We start from the raw sequence: 22,582 nt of genomic DNA on the forward strand, positions 1-22,582 counted from the left end.
CAAATTTCTTGCGAAGCGAAATAATAAGTTGCCAACAATCTCTTATGAAACCTGTTTGGCCTATAATCTGTTTCGCCTTCAGGCAAGATTTTTTTTCTGTGCTTGGCAATTTTCTGTGCTTACTACAAATAGTACAAGCTTTATTAAATCTGGCACGTGGAGTGGACAACATGGGAACGCGGACTTTGACTTGAGTGACATAACATGGTTTCCATCCAACAGCAAATTAGGGCCCCTTTTATGACGGACAACAAATCGAACAGAGCACTCAGAAGACAAACCATTTACCCGACATTGGAATAAATAAAATCTATCTCTGAACTATTTGAATAAGGGTGTGTACCGATTTGATGAACATGCCGGCCTGAGTTTTATCTCATTAAACAATCAAGATAAGTGAAGTAAACCAAACAGCGGTCATGCATAGACGATAAATTAATGTCTATGTCATATCACAGATGAGTTTAAATTATTTTTAGCCTGCTATCCCGGCGGAGGCTAAGTTCGCTTCGCAGGATGGCTCCTCTTATTTCTGAGGAGCTTGCTACCGTGGATTTCGTTGTAATAGGACTATACTTTCTCTTCGTTTTGTTGGTTGGACTCGGGGTAAGTTGACAATGGTTTAATTTGGCATATTTAGTTCACCCTTGTTGTTCTAGTGGTCGTTTGGACTTTGACTCTGCCACATGTGTTTTAGTAGCTTGTTGTTGTGGTAGACTCAAAACAATCGCCATTTTGTAGGCCTATTAGGCAAAATTCAGAACAAAACAAAATTGCAAATTGGTGGATATATTATTTCTCATTGACAAAACTGATTTTATGAATTTCTATTTGAAGTAAAATGTTCGAACGAGGGGAGTGGGTAGGGTTTAAACATAGCTCTCACGCGAAGCACACTGGCCGAGCGCCCCTCTCTTGCTTGGTGAGACCGACACCCCAGTATACCAGTATAGGGCGCGGCGGACCCAACATCGATTGATTCAATCCAGGCTTTATCGGTTACCAAACTCAACTCAAACTGGTATAAGGAACCGTTCACAACTAGCCTCTATTGTTTGTCAACAAAGAATGAACACTATCCTCAACTTCTTGTGCGTATAACAGTTGTTCCATCCGTATTTAGGTCACTTTCCATAAGGGTTTGTAGTTTAGTGCAAAACATTGAACTTAAGGTTGATTGCTTGAGAGTTCCGTAATGCCAGTCACGTGTTCAACAAAGAGTTTGTCTTCGCGTGATCTTAACGGAATCTCATTGGCCAGAATTAATTGGTTGAAAACCGGTGGGCGTTTTGCTCGTTGCTAATTGGTCATTGTGTAAATATTCTTGGTGGCCTAGGAACGCCCAAATGAAAGTACTAAATCTTGTTGGCCAAGACAAACAACTTAACACAGAAGCCAAACCTTTTATTGCAGTTTGTCTTGTGGTTTAATTTGTATTATTTTGTTCTCCAACAGTCCATGTTTAGGTCGAACAGAGGCAGTGCACAGGGTTATTTTCTCGCTGGGGGATCGATGTTGTGGTTTCCGGTGAGTACAGACCACAGGTGTCTATCCAGCAATTTAAAAAAAAATTGTTAACATTTTTAAAAATCCAAATACGAATAAACTCACTGCACTTAAACCTACCCCAGTCTAAACAAACCAATTAGTTTACATCAACCTTATGTATTTTTTCATTTTGAATAACAATGCCTCGCTGGATAAAAAAAAATCTACCAAAATGTTGGCTTTTAGTACAAACAAAAATATCTTCGAATTTGGTTGAGTATAAAGCAACGTATCAATGAGGTATCATCTTTTTGAGTTTGTATTAAAAATCATATACCGGTAGGCCTATAATTTATGTTAAACTGGGTTTTTATTTTAATTTGGATTCATGCCTATTGAACAAAATTCTGGTCTAAAACCAATGTTGACATACAAGATCATTTAGGGGTTTCAGTTTTACCGATTGTCCTAACTTTATATTGTTAATCTCTATTTTGAAGGTTGGGGCATCGCTATTTGCAAGTAACATCGGCAGTGAACATTTCATAGGACTAGCTGGTTCAGGAGCTACCTCTGGTATTGCAGTCGCTGCATTCGAACTCAACGTAAACAATAATTATATTATTTCACCCGTAATATGTTAACTTTTCCCCCTCCAGACTTTCTTAATTGTGTGGCGTGTAACCAAATACGCCACAACAACAGGCCTGTTTGAATTTGTAATGGTGAAATTTGTCTTCATGTCTCTGTAATTGTTCTCATACAAACATTTAACAAGTAAATTGAATAATTATAAAGTCCTATTAAAAAAGTTGAATTTTATTTTCTGATCTGTCACCCAAATAAATTTTAGAGTTGAAGACACTTACTAAAAAGTAATAAAACAATTGATTCATAGTTTTATAAAACTACAAAAGAATATTAGTTTTGAGGCATTGCATGGTGAGGTACCAATGTCTATTCGGTTTACACCAAGACTGTATGCCTATGTGTACATTAGCTGTGTAGATTTTGATCTTTTGGAATTAACTCTTGCTTTTTATTCTAACAGCCATACAACATCTAAATACAATTATTCAATACAAAAAAGTTGTTCTTATTTCCATCAGGCGTTAGTGATAGTCCAGTTACTAGGATGGATATTTCTACCCGTCTACTTAGCTGGAGGGATCTTTACAATGCCAGACTATCTCCAGAAGAGGTTTGGTGGCAAGAGGATCCAGATGTACATATCCCTCCTCTCACTGGCACTCTACATCTTCACTAAGATCTCGGTAAGTGATGGTCACTTTGTGACCATTAGGACCAACTCCATTGGATGACTGCTTGATATTCCAACAATGTTTTGATGGGTTGTGCAAAAGGGGCTTCAGACCCCCCTCCTGCTCCCAACCCCCACCTCTTTAGTGGCAAGAGGAATTCCAGATGTATAATATCTGTACCCTCTCTAGCACTCAATATCTTCACGAAGATCTCGGTAAGCGATGGTCACAAAGTGTGGATTACACAGATGGATGACTGCTCTATATTCCAACACCCCTATGTTCCGACACCCCTACGTTTTGAAAACCCCCGTGCAGGCATGATCCTTCATGGGGGCAGCAAAGGCAATTGCCTCCATGCTCCCTGGTCAATGCCTCGGTGCCCTTGAAATGCTGCAGTAGAAATTGACAATGTCCTCATAGGGTGCCCTGTACCAAGGAGAACTTGCCTTGGTGCCTTTGATACAGGCCTGCTCATAATTTACACAAGTAGGTTTGGAGTTAGGGCTTGGTCAAGGATTAGGAAAATACACAGGTTTTTTTTGGAACAAAGGGGTGTAATCCTCTCCAATAAAGAAACCCATTCACATTTTCAGTTTCCTCAATATTTTTTAAACCTTCTTCTTAATTTGAAACTGTGTACTTTCAAATGAACAAGTTTCCAATCTTATTAAAGATGTACCGGTAATTAATGTTACACAGTCTTTACTTAAGTTGTCTGCTGTTTTGTTCTTGCTTTCACAATTTTTGTTTACACCATTAAAATTTGAATTTTTTTGTTCTAAATTATTTTTGCAGGTTGATCTCTACTCAGGAGCACTATTCATTGAGCAGGCCTTACATTGGAATCTTTATGTGGCTATTCTATCTCTCCTGGCTATAACTGCATTGTACACAGTGACAGGTTGGTGAAACAAATTGCACATTTCTGAACATAAAATTGTTTAAAAAGTGAATCAAAGTTAGTCAAAGTGAGTTCACATAAATGATGCGTTCGTTTAGCTTCCCTGGGTCATCCCCGGTGTGTGGTGGTTGTCCAGGACGAACCTGGGCAATTATCTGCACACGTTCGTCCTGGAAAAAAAAACCACCAGGGTCACACACCAGGGTCGACCCAGATATAGCATGGCTCAGGATGGGAATCAAATCAGTTCCAAAGAGGTGAAAGGAAGGGAGGAGATCACCAAACTGACCTAACTGCACCACTTTTCTGTAGCAGTTTGATTTGAATACCTAGCCACGAATGTGGGTAATTATCTGCACACGTTCATCCTGGAAAAAAAAAACGTCAAACACCGGGGTCGACCCAGATATAGCATGGCTCAGGATGGGAATCAAATCAGTTCCAAAGAGGTGAAAGAAAGGGAGGAGATCACCAAACTGACCTAACTGCATCACTTTTCTGTAGCAGTTTGATGTGAATACCTAGCCACTTAGAGACTCTTCACAACCAATAATTTATAACTATTTATTCTTATCCTGCAGGTGGACTAGCTGCAGTTATTTTCACCGATACCCTTCAAGCTGTTATAATGCTAATAGGAGCAACGGTGCTATGTATCATGAGTAAGTTACTCTTCCAACCCTGTTTTAAAATTAGTTTAATTTATCCCTGGAACCAAAATTGTACAAGAAATACAAAACCAACTAAATTACAGTACCTTGAGTAAATAACTGGTTCTTCTAAGTAATAGCTATTATACTTCAGACCATATAATGCAAAGTAGGATTCCCAGAGTTCAAAAGTGTAAATTAAAGATGCTATGTCAGATTTTTGGCCGATTTGACCCCAAAATTTTGATTTAAAATTCAATAGGTATTTTGATGGGGGTCGAGAAAGTTACAAGCTTTCATTTGAGCCATTGCTCGAAAAAGTCCGCCAATTATTAGTAGCAGTGAAATAAAGTGCTCAAAACTAGTTTTCATCGGGATCCCGACAATATATCACGTGACCAATTCTTATGTGTTTTATAAGAAACGTTTTAAAAAATGTTCATGGTTCCTGACCATTAAAAGTTAAAGTTAAAGTTTTTTTCGTTAGAGCAGGTGATACTCTTTGAAATACCATTCACTCAAAAAATCTATTTTTTAATGTTTGGGGCCAAAAATCTGACATAGCATCTTTAATTAGTACAAATGTAAAGCAAATAAAACAACAAAGTTTATAAACAAGGTGCAAATGAAGCAGTTGTCGTAATTAGAACCCTCTTGCTAAAGGTTACCCAAATAATGAGATATTTACTACGGTTTATTAGTGTTTACCCTTGCAGCTATCATGACATCAGTGAATGGTGATATTTGTTGAGGTTGTTGAAGTGAACAGATTAAACTGTGGACTTTGATCTATCAGAAGTGAAGGCCAGTCCTAGATACTGTTATCAACAAGGTTTAAATGTTTATTTTCTTTATGCAAGGCCAATGTACACTCGGCAAAATATACACATAAAATCAGCCAGAGAATATTTATATTTTAGAAACTTTCTTTGTAGGGTGTGGCCAGCTGGGCCCAATTTCATGGCTCTGCTTACCGCAGAATTCTGCGCTTCCAAACATGTTTCCCCGCTTACGTGCAAGCGCTAAATTTCTGCGCTAGCCTTGTAAGCGTAGAATGCCTAGTAACGTGGAGTACGCACGCGCGGAAGCCAAAGTTCACAGCTAACCCGTGAAATATGCTTGCCGTAAGCACATAATTCCCTGCTTCCGTAAGCGCCGATTCCTTGCTTACGGTAAGCAGAGCCATGAAATTGGACCCTGGGCTGATCATGATGCACCAGTTCATCATTTATTGGTTCACTTTTCCTGCACTGGAGAATGACCCACAATAAACCATCATAGGGCAGCCATCTTGTTCACCCGTTCAAATCAATGTCACCAAACAAGAACGTCAGGTCTCGTTTTTGGCATGTTTTGAAGACACAAATTAGATGTTTGAAAGTGTAAGTAAAAACATTTTCATGAAAAACGAAAATCAACACACAAATAATGAACTCTACATCAAAATATATACAATGCAGTTTAATTGCAAAAATGTACCAACTACATACTGATGCAGCAAAAAGATTTTAAAACATTGTAAAAAAGTAGACACTGTCACCTTTTAGGGGGAACACAACATCAGTAAACAATAGAGTCTTTAATTTAGCATTGAAAAAAAACATGAAATTAAAGCCCCCCCCTTCCTTTAAAAACAGAGGTAGTGCATTCCACATCTTTGAAGCAGCCAAATCAAAAGTGTGATCCCCAAAAGAGTACAACGCCCTAACCTTAAGAAAACTAAAAAATGTTGTCTCCTCCAAACTCCAAACTCTAGGTTTCATCGAGGTAGGGGGTTACTCTGAACTGAAGGAGAAGTTCCTATCTCCATTGGCCTATGCCAATATCTCCAAGCTGGACCCTAGTAACGACTGTGGGAAGGCTCCAAATGATTCATTCAGTTTACTGAGGGAGCCTTCAGACGATGAGCTACCTTGGCCGGGATTCATATTCGGACAATCTATTGCTTCACTATGGTACTGGGCCACTGATCAGGTATGATGACAAATAGTGGGTTAATTTTGGAGGAGTGGTTATTGTAGGGTGTAGGTGTTGGAAGGCTCCCAACGATTCCCTCAGTTTGCTGAGGGAGCCCTCTGATGATGAGCTACCTTGGCCAGGGTTCATATTCGGACAATCTATTGCTTCACTGTGGTACTGGGCAACTGATCAGGTATGATGACAAATAGTGGGTTAATTTTACATTCAAGTGAACGGTTAAAGTTATAAGTATCAATATCAATAGTCTTTCCATCAATGCCTTATTTTATTGGATATACATTTGCTTTAATACTTAAAAATAATTTAAATCTACTATCTTCTTTAGGTAATTGTACAGAGAGCCCTGGCGGCCAAGAACCTGTCACACGGTCAGGGCGGTACCCTGATGGCTGGTGTCCTGAAGATATCGCCAATGTTCCTCATCGTCATGCCTGGCATGATCAGTCGTGTTCTTTATCCAGGTAAGTTCAAACAAACTCCGATAAAAAATTGGCAAACTAAATATTCAGCATATTTTTCACCATATTTTTCATATTGTTTTGTAGTGAACCAGTGCCCAATTTCTAAGCAGAAAATATTGCTTAACAGTTGTCTACTAAACATAAATAAGCAGGACACCAGTCACAACTTGTACATGTGACCTGGTTGTTTGGTTGGTAACCTTATTCTGGTAAGCCTAATTTTGTTGAGCTTAGCTACTTTTGGGGTATAAGCAGTTCTATGACATTTGGCCCAGGTCAGGTCAATTTAACGATATATTAGACCAGCCTAATTCTCCTTCCAGCCCTTATTTGGCTACATTGATTTGAATGGAAGAAAAACCAAGATGGCCCTCCATGAAAGAAGTTTTGTTGCTTTTCTTCCTCTCATCCATTTTGGTATGTAGATGTTGTAGCGTGTGTTGATCCCGACGTTTGCCTGGCTGCATGCAACAATGCAGCAGGATGCTCCAATTTGGCGTATCCCTTATTGGTCATGAAGATCCTGCCAATAGGTGAGTCTTGAATTTGTTTCTATCTTTAAATAAAGGTATACTTTATGGTAATAGCTCTTAAAATAAAAGGCAACAAATTCTTACTTGGTTAGAAGTACAGCTGCAGGCTTTGATAGTATTACGTATTTTGAGAATTATTTCACTTCTTATTTCTTCTCTTTATGCCCAACTCTGCAAGCAATAATTGTTCAATGTGTCTGCACACTCTTAATTTTGTCAACGTCTTCTTTTTTATGTTGTATTTTATTCATAAATTGTTCATGCTAAAAATATTCATGCAATCCCGGCCCTGTTTCGCTGGGCACCCGCCCCCGGTCAATGTTGGCTCTCCCCGCGCGGTCTCCGCCAATGCACGGTCTGCGCTCCAGCTAGGGTTCACAATATTGAGTGGGGAACCAGGGGAGGTTGTGTTTAGTTACACACGGCCTAAGCGCTTTGGCCAAGATTGTAGGGTTATTTCTTAACAAGTCAACTCTGCTTCCTTCAGGTGTGAAGGGACTAATGCTAGCCGTGATGCTCTCAGCTCTGATGAGTTCACTGACCTCCATCTTTAATAGCGGAAGTACCATCTTCACAATGGATGTCTGGAGGAATCTCAGAAAGTTCCCAAACGATGCTGAAATGAAGAGTCTAGATTTTAAGACACGGCGGAAGAAAGAGCTTGAACTTATGATTGTTGGAAGGTACTCAAAAGACATCCTTCAGAAGTTTACTCTGTAGAGATAGTTCCAGGTGCACGCCATCTTGAGGGCACCTTGGTTTTGACTTTGTGCTGTGTCAAGCATTCAAACTTTTCTATGCAGCAAAGTGGTTCACCAACTAATCTTGGAATGATTTTGATGAAACTCCTGTGTGCCACATCCGGTATTTTTGCAAAAACATAGTTCTGCTATCCAAAAATGGTTGATTCTCCGGTAAAGATGGCTCACTTGACACATCCAAACATGTTGCTGCTGAGGGGTCACGTTGGCGTAGCGGATTTATTCTCGCCTTCCTTCAATAGGACTCCGGTTAGAATCACGCCGGGGGAACTAGAGTAGACTGAGAGTCCTTGGTTTTACAAAAAAAAATGATGAAATGAAATATAAGAGTGGAGGATAGTGCAAGTGGGCCCAGAGAGTAAAGGTTTTTAGAGAACAACTGTATGTCAAAATGATTTGCTAAAGTCCCCCCTTGCAAATAGAAATTCTTTTGATTTTGGCGTCTTTGTACTTTTTAGAGTGTTCGTCTTGTTGCTGGTGTGTGTCAGTGTTCTTTGGGTTCCGGTCGTTCAGCAGTCCCAGGGAGGGCAACTCTTCCAGTATATTCAAGAGATCTCAGCCTATCTATCCCCTCCGATTGCGTCTGTCTTTGTGTTGGGGATTGCTTGGGAACGCATAAATGAACAGGTTAGTGCATTTTGGAGTTCGGAAGGACAGCGAGATTTGATATGGCAGTTAAGGGGTATTTATAAGTACAGTTACACGCTTAGTCAAGCGTTAACAAATTACTATCATCGACTGTGGGATCTTAATTTTGAAACAAATTTTTAACAATTGAATTTAACACTAAGCTTGCTACGAGACAGTATTTAAAGCCATTGGACACTTTTGGTACAGAAAACAAAATAAAAGTTCACAGATTTACAAATAACTTACAGGGTTTACAGAAGGTAATGGTGAAAGACTTTCTTGAAATATTTTTTTCATGAAATGCTTTACTTTTTGAGAAAACATTAAAACAATATAGATTCTCGCTATCGAGAATTACGTATTTATTTTAAACACATGTAATGACACGGCGAAACGTGCGAAAACATAAGTGGGTTTTCCCATTATTTTCTCGCGACTCCGATGACCGATTGAGCCGAAATTTTCACAGGTTTGTTATTTTATATATTAGTTGTGATACATGAAGTGTGGGCCTTGGACAAATATTGTTTACCGAAAGTGTCCAATGGCTTTAAGGGGAGACCTTAAGAGTTTGAAAACCAAGAGCTAAGCCAATAACACCAGCTTTTAGGAAGGTATATAATCTGATTTCTCCTTTCCACTACCAGGGTGCTTTTTCTGGCTTAATGTGCGGTCTCGCCGTTGGCATAACGCGTATGATCCTGGATTTCATCTACGAGAAACCACCATGTGGCATGATGGATGAGCGCCCCCTTGTGGTCCAGAAACTCCAGTTTCACTACATGTACTTCGCTCTGCTCTTATTCGGCATCACATGCATCGTCGCGATTTGCATCAGCTATGCTACGCGGAAAGTACCGAAAGAGTATGTAAGTGGCTGGTTTCATTTGTTCTATTTGTTTATTTTGAGATCCCTATTTCATCTAGTTCAGAAGTGACACAAGATCGACTAGAAGCGAACACCATAAACTGCTTCTCTCCATCAAGGAGTATTGTTCGTATGGACTGTATAATGAGCAAAGAAACAGCATTTCTTTCCACTTTAAGAGCAATTCGTTTGAGTGTTTCACACTCCAAAGTTTCCATGTCTTTGATGAACTAATACCTCTCTGTCTTCATAGCTCTATCGCCTGACCTATAACACCCGCTTCAACACCAAAGAACGCCTGGACATCAACAACTTGCACAAGCGCAGAAAAACACCCCTCGACAGGAATGGTACAGACAACCTCAGCATGGAGGTGATAGAGGTTAAGAAAGGCAGTGAGGGCTCTTCAATTGACGATGAAGGGTATGATGCGAATCCACAGAATGGGAAGGACGTTGAGAAATACCTAGAGGCAGGGAATGATGATATGACAGCTCCTGGGGATGTTAGAATCAGCAGATCAAGTGAGTGGTGAAATCTAAGCTTTATTCAAGCTTTTAAACAAATTGATTTATTCCGTGTACGTTTCATATCATTAGGCGCTCTCCCTTTTTAAGTACAAGTAGCAAATGCCAAACCACACTAAAGTCAGCGTTTGGATGAACTACTCTCAATCAATGGCTGACTAGGCCTTAAGCTATTAGAAAGGTGGGGCTGAAAGTTTGCATAAAATGAGTGAAAAAAACACACACAAAACAGTTTATCTGAGAACAAAATTAATGGTTAATTGTTTTTGCTAACACAATCAAATTAAAATGTGAATGGCCTTTAACCAATACATACACAAATTAATTACCGGAAAGTTAAAACAAAATATTAAAAAAAATCCAAACTACCCCCAACTTTTATTCCTTCGATTCTGCAGGTTCCGACACCGAAGCGTCTACCAGTCACTCCCTCTGCTGGAAGTTCTACAACTGGTTCTGCGGCTTCTCAACCAACAGTCCTGAGGAAAAGATGACTGAGGCCAGACGGAGGCTCGAGGAGCGTAAGCTGATGTCCAAGCTCCACCAGACCAAACGAGACAAGGTCATCTTGAATACCTTCTTGGTTGTCATACTCTCTGTTGCCGTCTTTCTTTACAGTTTCTGGGCGTAAGAAGCATCTGGGCGTGAGGAACTTCTGGGTGTAACAAGCTTCTGGGCCTAAGGGCATTGACAAGGTCATCTTGAATACCTTCTTGGTCGTCATACTCTCTGTTGCCGCCTTTCTTTACAGTTTCTAGGCGTAAGGTCAAACCCCACAAGCTCTTACAGTTGTATTGAACCCATTAAGGGCCTTGGGTGGACTCTTGTGGCCTTTAGAGTTAATTTGACTTTAATGTGATGTTGTCATTTTGTCATTTCAACCAACTGCCATAGCCACAAAACTGCACTGTCATTTTGACCACCAGTATTACATTTTAAAGTTTGAAGCGCACAGTTCGAATACCTTCAGTTTCTCATTGTTTTTATAATCACAAGAGGTTGATTGACAAAGAAAAGAAGAAAAACAAAGACAAAATGTACATTTTTTTTATAGTTTTGATTTTTACTTTGCAATCTTTGCTTCGCAATTTACTTTTAATTAAAAAAAAGAAAGCAACTAAATCTTTATAAACTCATTTAGATTTCATTTAAGTTTCTGATTATTACATGTCTGTTTATTTTTAGTTTAAAGGAACACGTTGCCTTGGATCGGACAAGTTGGTCTACGAAAAGCGTTTGAAACCGTTTGTTATGAAATGTACATGGTTAGAAAGATGTTTTAAAAGTAGAATACAATGATCCACACAAGTATCACTCAAAATTGCACCGGTTTCATTTTACTTCGCGAACTAACAGGGTCGGCCATTTATGGGAGTAAAATTTTTGACTCCCATAAATGGCCGACCGTGTTTTTCGACGAGGTAAAACGAAAACCACGCAATTTCGAGGCATATTTGTGTAGATCATTGTATTCTACTTTTACAACATCTTTCTAACCATACCGATTTTATAACAAACGGTAACAGAACGCTTTTCAAAGACCAACTCGTCCGATCCAAGGCAACGTGTTCCTTTAATGTAAGGATATACCTTGGGTAATTACTCAATTATTGAGCATAAAAACTTACTTGGTAAAGAGCACTGGAGAGCTGTTGATATTATAAAACACCCTTCGAAGAAATGTAGCTTTAAAGAAAGAGGTAAATTTTCACCCACAAAATTTGAATCTGGGAAAATCTTCAGGCCTTTTTCACACATCTATCAGCACACAATTCTAATCAACAAGGATAGTTAGTTGATGTATCATTATTTTCTTGCATCATTTTCGATGACCAGTTGAGCCAAAGTTTTAACAGGTTTGTTTTATTAACGCATGTCGGGATACACTAAGTAAGGATACCTATATTTGATCCCTATATTTTAGCATTCAACAATGGTACACGTGACATGGTATTTCGGCAACTTATCTAATTTTGGTTTGCATAATATTAATGTGCTGAGCTACTTTCTTTATTTAAGCTAGTCCTAAGCAAGGACGAGTAGCTCAAGATACATGTAGGACTAGTCTTAACTAAGCTTGGGCGATATCGATTTATTTTATTCACGATATATCGCCGACAATATATCGCGATTAATTAAATTTGACATCACCAGTCTTCAAACTCCAAGTGAAAGTTGTAGAAGAGACAGTCATGGCATAAGAGAGGTGTTCTAATGACCTATTCTTCTGGTTTTACTCCAAACCTATGGGGTGCAAGATGTCTCAGCTAGCAAATACATCACGATATTTAATCGATATCGCGATATATCGCGATTATCGCGATTATCGCGATATGTCGCGATATATCGCGATATATCGATATTTCGATTAAAACCAAATCCATCCGATATCGAAATCGTTTCCAAATAAATATTGCGATATTCGATAATATCGTGATATCGCCCAAGCTTAATCTTAACTCTTTTTGAAATCATGCCAGGGTCACACATCACTGTATATTACAAGGTTATAAATACAACTTATCAATGGTCTTATTTCAGCATTTACACTAAACATTACAGTATTGATGCCACTTTGTACATTATATTAATCTCATTTGACTTAATTGCTTGAAACCAATTGTTCTACCTCTTAAAATCCACTGTCAAGAATTAAATTTTGTACACAAGATTTGTATAGGAGATTTATTGTTAGTTCTTTCCAGTGATAGAATATGGAAGACTTAGGGGGCCTCTAGGTGGCAGCAGACTAACCAGGTATATCGTCTTTTCTTGGGAAACCTATAAGCTCTGCCGTCGATTGAACAAAACTCTTCCTAACTTAAGACTAATCTTAGGACTTAGGACGAGTCCGAACCCTGCACTGTAGCATGCAGACCTTAAGATTAATCCTAAGTTAGGAAGAGTTACTCGTCCTAACTCAAGATAAGACGAGTCCTAAATCTTTGTGAAATCCACGGCAGATTACATAAACAGTGGAATGTTATCTGCTATGCCTGATGCCATCAAGCCTTTCAAAGTTTCACATAATTAAAACTATCGTATAATTATCAAATTGGCACAGACTATGTGGATGTGACATTCAAATGGGGGGAGGGGCCTTCACAAAAAAGTACAGCTGGTTCTTGTGAATGATTTAGCTTAGTGCGGTACATACTTGGCTGCACAAGCTGTATACTCCCACGGGAGCTGAGATGGTTTGAGGAATGAAGCATATGGCCAAGGGGTAATAGTGTTCACAGCGCGATGGTCATTCTTTGGGACTGCGCAATATACAGGCATGATATTTAGTCATTGGGGAAAAACTTGGAATTTTTTATCAAGTATAAGGGTTGACCTATATGTACACATGGTGTAGGCTTTAAAAGCCTTTTTTTCAGGATATCTAATCACCATTTTTGTTCACATTTTTTCAAAAGCCAAAAAATTGGAAATCAGACTACTGTAGGGAGAATATCATGTCTGTATATAATTAAAAACAAAAAGCATCATATCACACCTTGGGTTTCTTCATTCTGATGGGTCGGCCAGTACCTCAATGCTGCTCTCCGATGCGTGGGAACCATCCTCCGTCATTCCGTTCTCCTCTAGAGTCAATCCGATAACATCCCTGAGAGCCTGAGGGAGGTCTGGATAGTCCAGGAGCTGTAGGTAGATTCCCTCGGCCCTTCTGAGTATCACCTCGATGTCAATGTGGAATGACAGCTCATTCACATGCTGGGGGTGGACAAAAAGACATGAATTGAGATCAGAGACGGTTATCAGTAAATATTTCCAGTAACGAAACCAAATGACCCCGTAAAAGTGAAAAGCACTCTGGACTGTAGGCCTTAAGATACCAAGGCTCAATTTCATAAAGCCTGTAAGCACAAAAACTTGCTCAGCACAAACAGGTTACCAGCCAGAACACCATACAGTTACCATTGCTGCGACTGGTACCCAGGTAACTTTTTTTGCTAAGTCAACAAATTTGCAAAGCAGAATTTTCTGCCTAATGAAATGGGAGACTTTGGAACGCTAGGTGTCAGCAGACTTACCAGGTAAATTCCCATTGTGTACGTAGCTCTGAGCATGCGCAAACTACCGAGAACAATGGATTTACCTGGTAAGTCTGCTGCCACCAAGAGTCCCAAAAGTCTCCCATTGGGTCCTGTGTTGAGAAAGACCCAGTTAATGTCAGTTTTAGAAGTGGAAGAAAATTCCCACAGGGACTGAAAACAACGATCTATATACAAGGAACTTTCTGCAATACATTATACAATATTTCCATGACTCAATCAAATGCTTACCTTTAAGATGTCATTGAAGTCGTAGTTCTCCCTCTCAAGAAGGTCTCGCTCTCCATCCAATATGGCCAGACACATCAAGAAATGGAAATTCTTACACGGGAGGCCAGTCCACATAACCTGTACAAAAAAGCACAATAGTTGTTAGCATAATTATATATTTCTGGTAATGAAATCAAGGATGCCTCATAGGTGAACTTAATCAGTGTAGACCGCAAGCCTGAGGAAACCTGTAGACAAGGGTGCTTACTATGTGAACCAGAAACACCTGGGTTAACCCCTACTCTTCCCTGATAAGTGTTCTGCGGCCGATTTTGAAACGCCAGGATTAATCCTATCTCGAGTTAGGACGAGTAACCCGTCCTAACTTAGGATGGGTCCATGCATCCTACGTCTTCAGATAGGGAACTTAACTCGTCTTAAGTCCTTAGATTAATCCTAAGTTAGGATGAGTTTGGTGAAACCGACGGCTGGGTTCTTTTACGTGCTCTACCAAACCTAGTACAAGGACGTTGTTACACGGCTTAATGTCCCATGCTACTGAAGCAAACAAATTTAGCGTTCTAGCATGAAAGTTCTACAGGATCTGGGTTGGTAACCTACTTTGGCTTAGCAGACCACTCTGTGCTCAGCAGAATTATTCTTTGGCAGGTCTAGAAGATAAAAAAAGGGTCCTTACCTCCCAGACTCTGCAGATATTATCCATAGTAAACTCTCTCTTGAACCAGATGAGAAGCCATCGGAAACAGAAGTAAAGATTACTGCATTCTTTGGATTCTAAGCAAACAAAACAGAAACACAATTGTTTAAAACCGCTTGCAACAGATACCAGCACTTTAAAATGTTCTTTATTATCATTATTATACTCCGAAAGGTGTCAAACCACAAGTTTCTAGATAACAATTTGATCAGTGCCACAAAGTGTTTGTCATTCAGTAACAGTTACAAAAGAGAAGAAAACAAATTCCAACATTGGGTGAACACCAAGTGTTCCAAGTTTTTCTTATTTGATAATTTGCTAATCACTTTTTTGTGGTGTACTTACGAAGATAGCTGTAGAGTTTAGGGTCCACAATCTGCATCATGCTGTTGAGTTGCATCAGCTGGTTCCTCATGCCTTCCTGCTCCATGTCAAAGTTCATGACCTGTAGGTCAGCAAACAATCATACAAATTAATCTGAGAAGTTCTCTCCAAACCTAATGGTTATTTCTATGACAGTAGCTATTTTCAGAAAGCACATGTACACAGCATCTTTAAAGGTCAAAGTTTCCTGCATTTGTTTTCTGATTCTGAATTTTATAGTCGGCAAAGTATCCTAAGGAAAACAACACACCAACTTTTTGTAAAGAAGACAATGAAGACATTTAGACGTGGGAGGAAAATTCAAATAGGGGAAACCCACGCAGTCAGGTAGGGACTGAAAAACCAAATCCACATGCAAGGCTCCTGTCCAGGAATCAAACCAGGGTCCATAGAGGTGAAAGGCAGGGACAGAAACTGCTGAGCCAACCTCAGAAATCTGGAAACAAAAATCGCCCTCTATCGTTTGTCGAAAAAGAATCAACTTACCAGACCCAGTTCATCGAGAAATCCTGCAAAGCACCAGAAGGCGTCAACCTCCTTCTCCATGATCATCAGTATAGGTGACAACAGATCGCTCATCCCCTGGACATAACCTGAACATGGAGAAGAAGCAGTCAGAATGTTAAATGGCATCATTATCCAGCTTTCTTCAGAAGACGAACAGTGCATACTGATCAAAGTGCGAGTTGAAACCAACGGTTCTTTTCAGAACCACCCCAACTCATTTAGAGATAGTCATTACATGGTGTTACTCTGCTCTTTACCAAGTAAGTTTTTATGGTTATCAATATTGTAAAATATTTAAAAAAAGGTATACCCTCCCTTAAAAGATTGGATATCTTACCGAGGTCAAAGTTATATTGACAGTATGTCATGAGAACATCATTGAGTATTTCAAGGTGTGGATTATGCTCCCCTTCATAGTATGGGTGCGTCCTGTCCGTTCGTATTACATCCTTGTCTGAAATCAAAGAATTGGGAAAAACAAAAACTATTTTAGGTATTTCATATTGTAATATAGTTGCAAAGTTCAATATTTGAGAAAATATAATTAGCTGTTGCAAACTGTTGACCAACTCTGCTGTTGACCTCAGCAGAGTCTTTCTCGGTAAAAGTATAAAAAAAAGAAATGTGTGCAAGTTCGTCCCAAACAAGGTTTAAATAGTTAATTAGGTAGGGTTGTGCATTCATGTTTATTCTCTAAACAGTTAATGATTTAATCCAGCAGCCACTGTCGGAAACACCACGGCAAAACCCCTTCTCTCTTGAAAATGTAGGGGATTAAGATAAGAAACATTCCACTCAAAATTTGCAAATGTTTTGCATTATTCGCACAATGAAACACACCCCTGAAACGATTCAAGGTATATTGCAGACATGCAACTTTCTAATTGCCAAAAAAACAGAGGTACTGGCCGATCACACTTAACTTTCGTACAGTGTTTTTCAGTTTTCTATGGCAACGTTTTGAAAAGAAAAAAGAAAAGAAAAGTCACATGCCAGGTATTGTGTACCTTTGATTGACATACCTATGATGTTCTTCCTCTCGCGGATTGTGGAAAATCTTTTCTCTTGCTCCGGGGTGATCGTCTTCCACTGGGCCTTCATGCAGAAATATTCATCCCTGTAACAATCAACAAGGGAAACTGACTGGGTAAAGTCTAACTAAATTTGAGTTAGACTGAGAAAATTTCCTTGGGCGGGACTTTAGTCTGTGCATGCTGGATTAACTTGCTGGCTCTATACCGAATTAGTCCTAATGTTAAATTTGTAAATATCATTGTTCGAGTGAATGGCTTCCATAGAGTTATATATATAAACTAGAGGGCGCACTGGTGATGCTGCTTGCACAAATGCGACGGGACCGGAAGATGACAAGCGCGCCATTCTGTACACGCGTTGAATATGAAATACACGTTTGAGTTTTTTTTTATTGAACGCTCACGCGATGCCGTTTGTTCTACTTAGAAAATGGCCGCACAAACACCTGCTGTGAGATGGCTGTTTTGTCAACTTAGAAAATGGCCGCCTGCGCGCATGCCGGGGCGCGTAAATAGGCCAATGAGCCCTCTAGTTCTTATATATAACTCTATGATGGCTTCTGACTGGGGGAATTTTTTTATTTTTTATTACCATAAATTTTTCAAAATAACTTGATGTTTCAATGATACAATTCAAATTAATTGACGCGTCTTCACTATTTCAGACTTACTCTTTTCTTTTTCTGAGTGCTATCCTTTCTGTCCTTGTGGAATTCCAGGGATAGTATTTCAAGATAAACTTCCAGACGTCCCTCCTTAACGACGGGTCCATACCCTGAGAAAAATCACAGGCATTTATATTTTTAACAACACACTGAACACATTGAGAACACACTTTGAAAACTAGCAAGGAAAACCTAGAATCAAGATGAAATACAAGAACAAAAGTTGAAAAGATAAAGAAAATACAAACTGAGGAGACACATTAACAAAACATTTAGACACACTGAAAACACAATTTATAAACAGTTAATACAACATTAAGTAGGTGGACACACTTAAAACACACTTTCAAACGATGAATAAAACATTAAGAAAAATACACACTTAGAACACACTTTAATAAACTTACCCCTTGGAAAATCTTCTTAAGCAATTCAGGGACTTCAATAACCCGTCCCTCTTTGTCCAAATGGCTCTCCCACTCTGCCTTCGTCAGGGGGTCCCTCCGTTCCACCTCCGGTCTCGGACCCAGTCTGCTCTGTTGAGATAACAGAGTGTGGATGAAATCTATTAGAATTAATTGTTTCAAGACTAAACTTAGGTCGGAAATGATATGGAGGTCAGGGGAATAGCCTGTTATTTATTTATCTCCATGAATGAACGAGTCAGTGTTGTAGAACTTGGGTTGAGAACTCCGACTTGTGTTTCGAGTCTGACTAGTGTTTCAAGTTTGGTTAGTGTTGAGTCACGTCAGCAAAAGACTTAGTAAAAGACTCCACCATGACTTGACTACAACTCTACTGACACCGTAACATCTTGCCAATGTGAGAAAAAGTGTTTATGTAGGGATCCTGGGTTAACATCACACTTGAGTTGCTTTCAGATCTGCATTTCCGCAAAAGTTGGACTGAGTATAAAGTGTGTATCACAAATCAGTGCCAGAGTCAAAACAAAATAACAATCTGTTTTGATAACAAGCAATTTCTTTTCATTTCAGGAAGGCCTATTCACAGACTTTAATAATTATAGATAATCAGGAATAGGGTGCTAGATTTTTCTACAGCTTTTAATTTCATCTAAAAGATCTGCAAATCAAAGTAAGTCTGATGAAGCCTCGTCTCTCAAAAGGCCTCTGATACTTATTGACGCATATATGCATGAGGTATAGAGTCAACATATTTTGTGTTACCTCTGGGACAACCATTTCATAGCTCTGTTCGGCCTCTGAGTTGACGGATAATATACTAGGCAGATCAGCCATCAGCTCAGCGTACTCATCGAAGGGTCGACTGGTTGTGGGCGTCGTCAAAGTATCACGCAAGAAGTTGGTCACTTTGGAGAACCCACCCATTGTTGCGGTATACGGGTCCTTGAAGAACTTCTGATGATGAAATAACAACCAATTGTACAAAGATAATAAAAAGAGACTAAAATTGTTGCGATATTAGGTAAGCAACAACAAAGAATTTATTGTTGCAAATTGTTTAACAAACAATTTTTCGCCAAAGAGTTTTATGGTAGTATCCGGTGAGGTAATTTACAGGTTACCAGTTCAAGGAAATCTCCAAGAAGCAAAAGTATAAACGTTCAATTTTCAGTTAAAGGGAAGGTACACGGTTGGTATTTGTCAAAGACCAGTCTTCTCACTTGGTGTATCCCAACATAAGCATAAAATAACAAGCCTGTGAAAATTTGAGCTAAATTGGCCATCGAAGTTGCGAGAAAATGATGAGAGAAAAAACACCCTTGTTGGACGAGTTTGTGTGCTTTCAGATAGGAATAAAAGACTTCTGGCTAGAAGTCTTTTATTATTTTAGTGAGAAATTACCTCTTTCTCAAAATCTATGCTACTTCAGAGGGAGCCGTTTCTCACAATGTTTTATACTATCAACAGCTCTCCAATGCTTGTTATAAAGTCAGTTTTTAAGTTAATTTTTATTTTGAGTAACTACCAAACGTGTACCTTCCCTTTAATTTTCTCTGGGTGGGAATGTATTTTGAAATTCCTCTTGTGGGTTCATACTAAATACAGTGGATCAGGTCACCTCTGAGTTGCCAAGAGCTAAAATTACTCCAGGCCTTTAACTTTGCTCTTGAAGAGGGACAGTGATTTCCTCTGATAAGGGGGACTTCTAGGAGATAAATTGCTGTAAAATTTTATTGAAATCTTGCAAAGGGCACCACAGCAAAAGCACAAGGCACTGGGGCAATTGCTGTGGGTGCGGCGCAGGTTAATTCAAGGCCTGTTACTCCAATGCAAAAAAAAAGAACAACAAGTTGGCTTACCGTTGCTGAAGTCTCGCCCATGATCTTTAGCTCAGTAAAGGACTGCGTCAGAGCGTCTGTGTTGTGAGGTAGCACAATCAACTGGCAAGAATCTGTAAGATTTCTGTAAAGAGGAAATGAAGGATATGTTTTTTTGGTTTTTTTTGGTTCTGTTATTTTCAAGAAAATGTCAGAAAAATTAATAGAACAGCTAATTTTATTTTCTCAAAAATTAATAGGAAATATAACTTTCTGAGTTTATATTAGAACTGTAGATTCTTCGTTAAAGGAAAACGTTGCCTTGGATCGGACGAGTTGGTCTATAAAAAGCGTCTTGCAACCGTTTTCTATAAAATGCATATGGTTGGAAAGATGTTGTAAAAGTAGAATACAATGATCCACACAAATTTGCCTCGAAATGCGTGGTTTTCCTTTTACTGTGCGAACTAACACGGTGGGCCATTTATGGGAGTCAAAAGTTTAAATCATGTACAGTAAGATTTATACTATAATTAACTACTTCCCTACCTACAGAGAATGTGACTTTTCAAAAGACCAACTCGACCGATCCAAGGCAACGTGTTCCTTTAACATGGGAAACATTTCAAAAAGTCTTTTCAGTACATTACTTTTCGTTGACCTTTTGCTCTTGCTTTTGTTTGAACATAAGTGGGTTAAATCTTGAGGCTGTTTGTGGCCGCTATGAGCACTTCAGTATGAGCCACTTACCACCACTTTGGTCTCCAAAAGATTAAGAAGTCAAGAAGATGTTACTCACGTGGAAATAATAACGTGCTTCTTCAGTTCTTTAACCAGCGCCGCGCTGCCCCCCTCGTGGAAATGCAGCGGGGGTAACGACACCCCGTCCTTCAGCACGAACATGAGGTACGACCAGCCCAGACCACGCTTGGATCGACGGATGGTCTTAGTGTCCACTAAGGGAAAACTCATTGCGTAACGGCTTCGTCGGCTTGGCTGTGCAACAGTCACATTCTCTGTAGGTAGGGAAGTAGTTAATAACAGTATAAATCTTACTGTACATGATTTAAACACCAACTTTTATTTTAATTTTTTTATTTTTACTTTTTTTCTTTGGGGGGGGGGGGAGTTAAAATATTGCATAGTGGAAGTATGATCTAGAAACATGAAATCTCTCTTTGAATTTGGATGGTTCTGAAAGAACCCCTTGTGTATCAAGCTTTAACCAACCTGTTACTTTGCTGTTTTCTCTCTGGTAACTGACTGCGTTTACAACGGTCCAGTCAGTCTCAGTTTTCTCTGGGCTATGATTCTCGATCTCCCTGGTCGGGTTCCACTCAATGTACGCTCCATCACTCTGTTAAAAAAGAAATATATATAAAATTAAAAAACTGAAACGTATACTATTGGAATGGAGGATTAGAATAAATTTAACCAAGGCCTGGAATAACAAGCGGAGGCCAAAACCACAATTGCCCCCTGGTCTCTGCCTTGGTCACTTGGTGCCCATTCAAAAGTTTCCCATTGACTTTCAGATTTTCCAATAAGGTTTATCGCGAATTCAGAACCGCAATGCGTTGTGGGAAGGAATATGGGGCGGTTTCTATGCAGTTTCTACAACTCCAGCACGCAACGCCTATACCTTTGTGTGGGTTCAACAGCGCCCTCTCTTGATATTTTGCTAGTGCCCTTTCTTAAAAATGAAAATGGCAGGCATGTTATTGGAAATTCAACCCTTCACAAAAAATACCAATGCGTTAGCTCTTCAACCTATTCATTCAGTTTTATTCACGACAAATTGGTTAGATTTTTAGAAGAAGAAACAAAACCTAGCGATACCTTTCTGATCACCTGGATCTTTCCTCCGAACAGAACATCACCAGCTTCATCTTGAGTTGTGTGTATAAATACACCACTCTGCTCGTACAACACCTGCGTCTGTGTGCAAATAAGGTGAAGAAATGACAGTAATAAACAATTAGGACAGCTGAGACAAGTCAATCAACAAGATCAAAAAGGGGGAAGTGCAACTAGCATGCAATTGCAATGTAATTCCGTGCTGCTGTGTGTGTCGACCGTCAACAAATTGTTAACACAATTTCCTACGTTAAATTCCCATCCATACCTCTACATCTCCTGATGCCATCATGAAATACACTTGATGTTGATCATCAACTTCAGACAATCAGTCTGTGCCAAGAATACGATGTTTCCAAGTATTTATTTTATGGAAATTATGACATCAGTTCAGCTCATCCTCACATGACGAAGGACAAATTTGTGATGATTTGGCGCAACTGAAAGGGCGCCACCATTAGTACGAGATCATCCGATCCCTAGACTTGTGACCAGTCCTCATACAAAAACTTCAGACGCCACATCATGCGTAGCCTCTTCCTCAAGCAGGTTAAGAGGCTGAGGAAGAGGTTGATTGTAAAGAGGTAAATTAGAAGAATTCATGGAATTTTAATGGCCAAAAACTTATCAGGAACTTTGTTCCCCTCCAAAGTTAATAATTCCTACAAACGAAATTGCTTTTTTTTTCTTACAATGATTTTGAGGGTTAAACAAAGAATTGACTAGAGTGGGATTCGAACCAACGACCTCCGGATTAACGTGCCGGCGCTCTACCAACTGAGCTATCTAGCATTATGTTGGCAGTGTCCCTGTTTTGCCAATATATCTTTGTTCGGAGGTGCC

At 39.4% G+C, this 22,582-nt stretch overlaps 2 protein-coding genes across 3 annotated transcripts; one reads left to right on the forward strand and one right to left on the reverse strand.

The window, feature by feature from the left end:
• The first annotated feature begins 395 nt into the window (after nucleotides 1-395).
• Nucleotides 396-11,344, forward strand: LOC139948158 (sodium/myo-inositol cotransporter 2-like). Its single transcript, XM_071946214.1, has 14 exons — nucleotides 396-606; nucleotides 1,456-1,527; nucleotides 1,989-2,093; nucleotides 2,598-2,762; nucleotides 3,549-3,654; nucleotides 4,236-4,316; nucleotides 6,061-6,278; nucleotides 6,610-6,745; nucleotides 7,171-7,278; nucleotides 7,766-7,961; nucleotides 8,498-8,666; nucleotides 9,317-9,538; nucleotides 9,791-10,061; nucleotides 10,463-11,344. Exons 1-14 carry the CDS (start codon nucleotides 517-519, stop codon nucleotides 10,693-10,695), a joined length of 2,172 nt encoding a protein of 723 aa, XP_071802315.1. The 5' UTR covers nucleotides 396-516; the 3' UTR covers nucleotides 10,696-11,344.
• Nucleotides 11,345-11,529: 185 nt separating this feature from the next.
• Nucleotides 11,530-22,159, reverse strand: LOC139948159 (TBC1 domain family member 15-like). 2 transcript variants are annotated; one of them, XM_071946215.1, is made up of 15 exons: nucleotides 22,008-22,159; nucleotides 21,722-21,820; nucleotides 21,113-21,239; nucleotides 20,682-20,898; nucleotides 19,925-20,027; nucleotides 18,828-19,019; nucleotides 18,048-18,176; nucleotides 17,647-17,750; nucleotides 16,949-17,058; nucleotides 16,279-16,395; nucleotides 15,921-16,027; nucleotides 15,396-15,495; nucleotides 15,030-15,127; nucleotides 14,354-14,470; nucleotides 11,530-13,781 (listed from the first exon to the last, which is right to left on the reverse strand). In XM_071946215.1, the coding sequence occupies exons 1-15, from the start codon at nucleotides 22,029-22,031 to the stop codon at nucleotides 13,575-13,577; spliced, it is 1,851 nt and encodes a 616-aa protein (XP_071802316.1). In that variant the 5' UTR covers nucleotides 22,032-22,159; the 3' UTR covers nucleotides 11,530-13,574. The 2 variants fall into 2 exon arrangements, with proteins under 2 accessions (XP_071802316.1, XP_071802317.1); XM_071946216.1 differs by having other exon boundaries at nucleotides 11,537-13,781; nucleotides 16,964-17,058.
• Nucleotides 22,160-22,582: the final 423 nt, after the last annotated feature.

Source organism: Asterias amurensis, chromosome 15 (assembly GCF_032118995.1).
Source record: "Asterias amurensis chromosome 15, ASM3211899v1".
Lineage (NCBI taxonomy): Eukaryota > Metazoa > Echinodermata > Asteroidea > Forcipulatida > Asteriidae > Asterias > Asterias amurensis.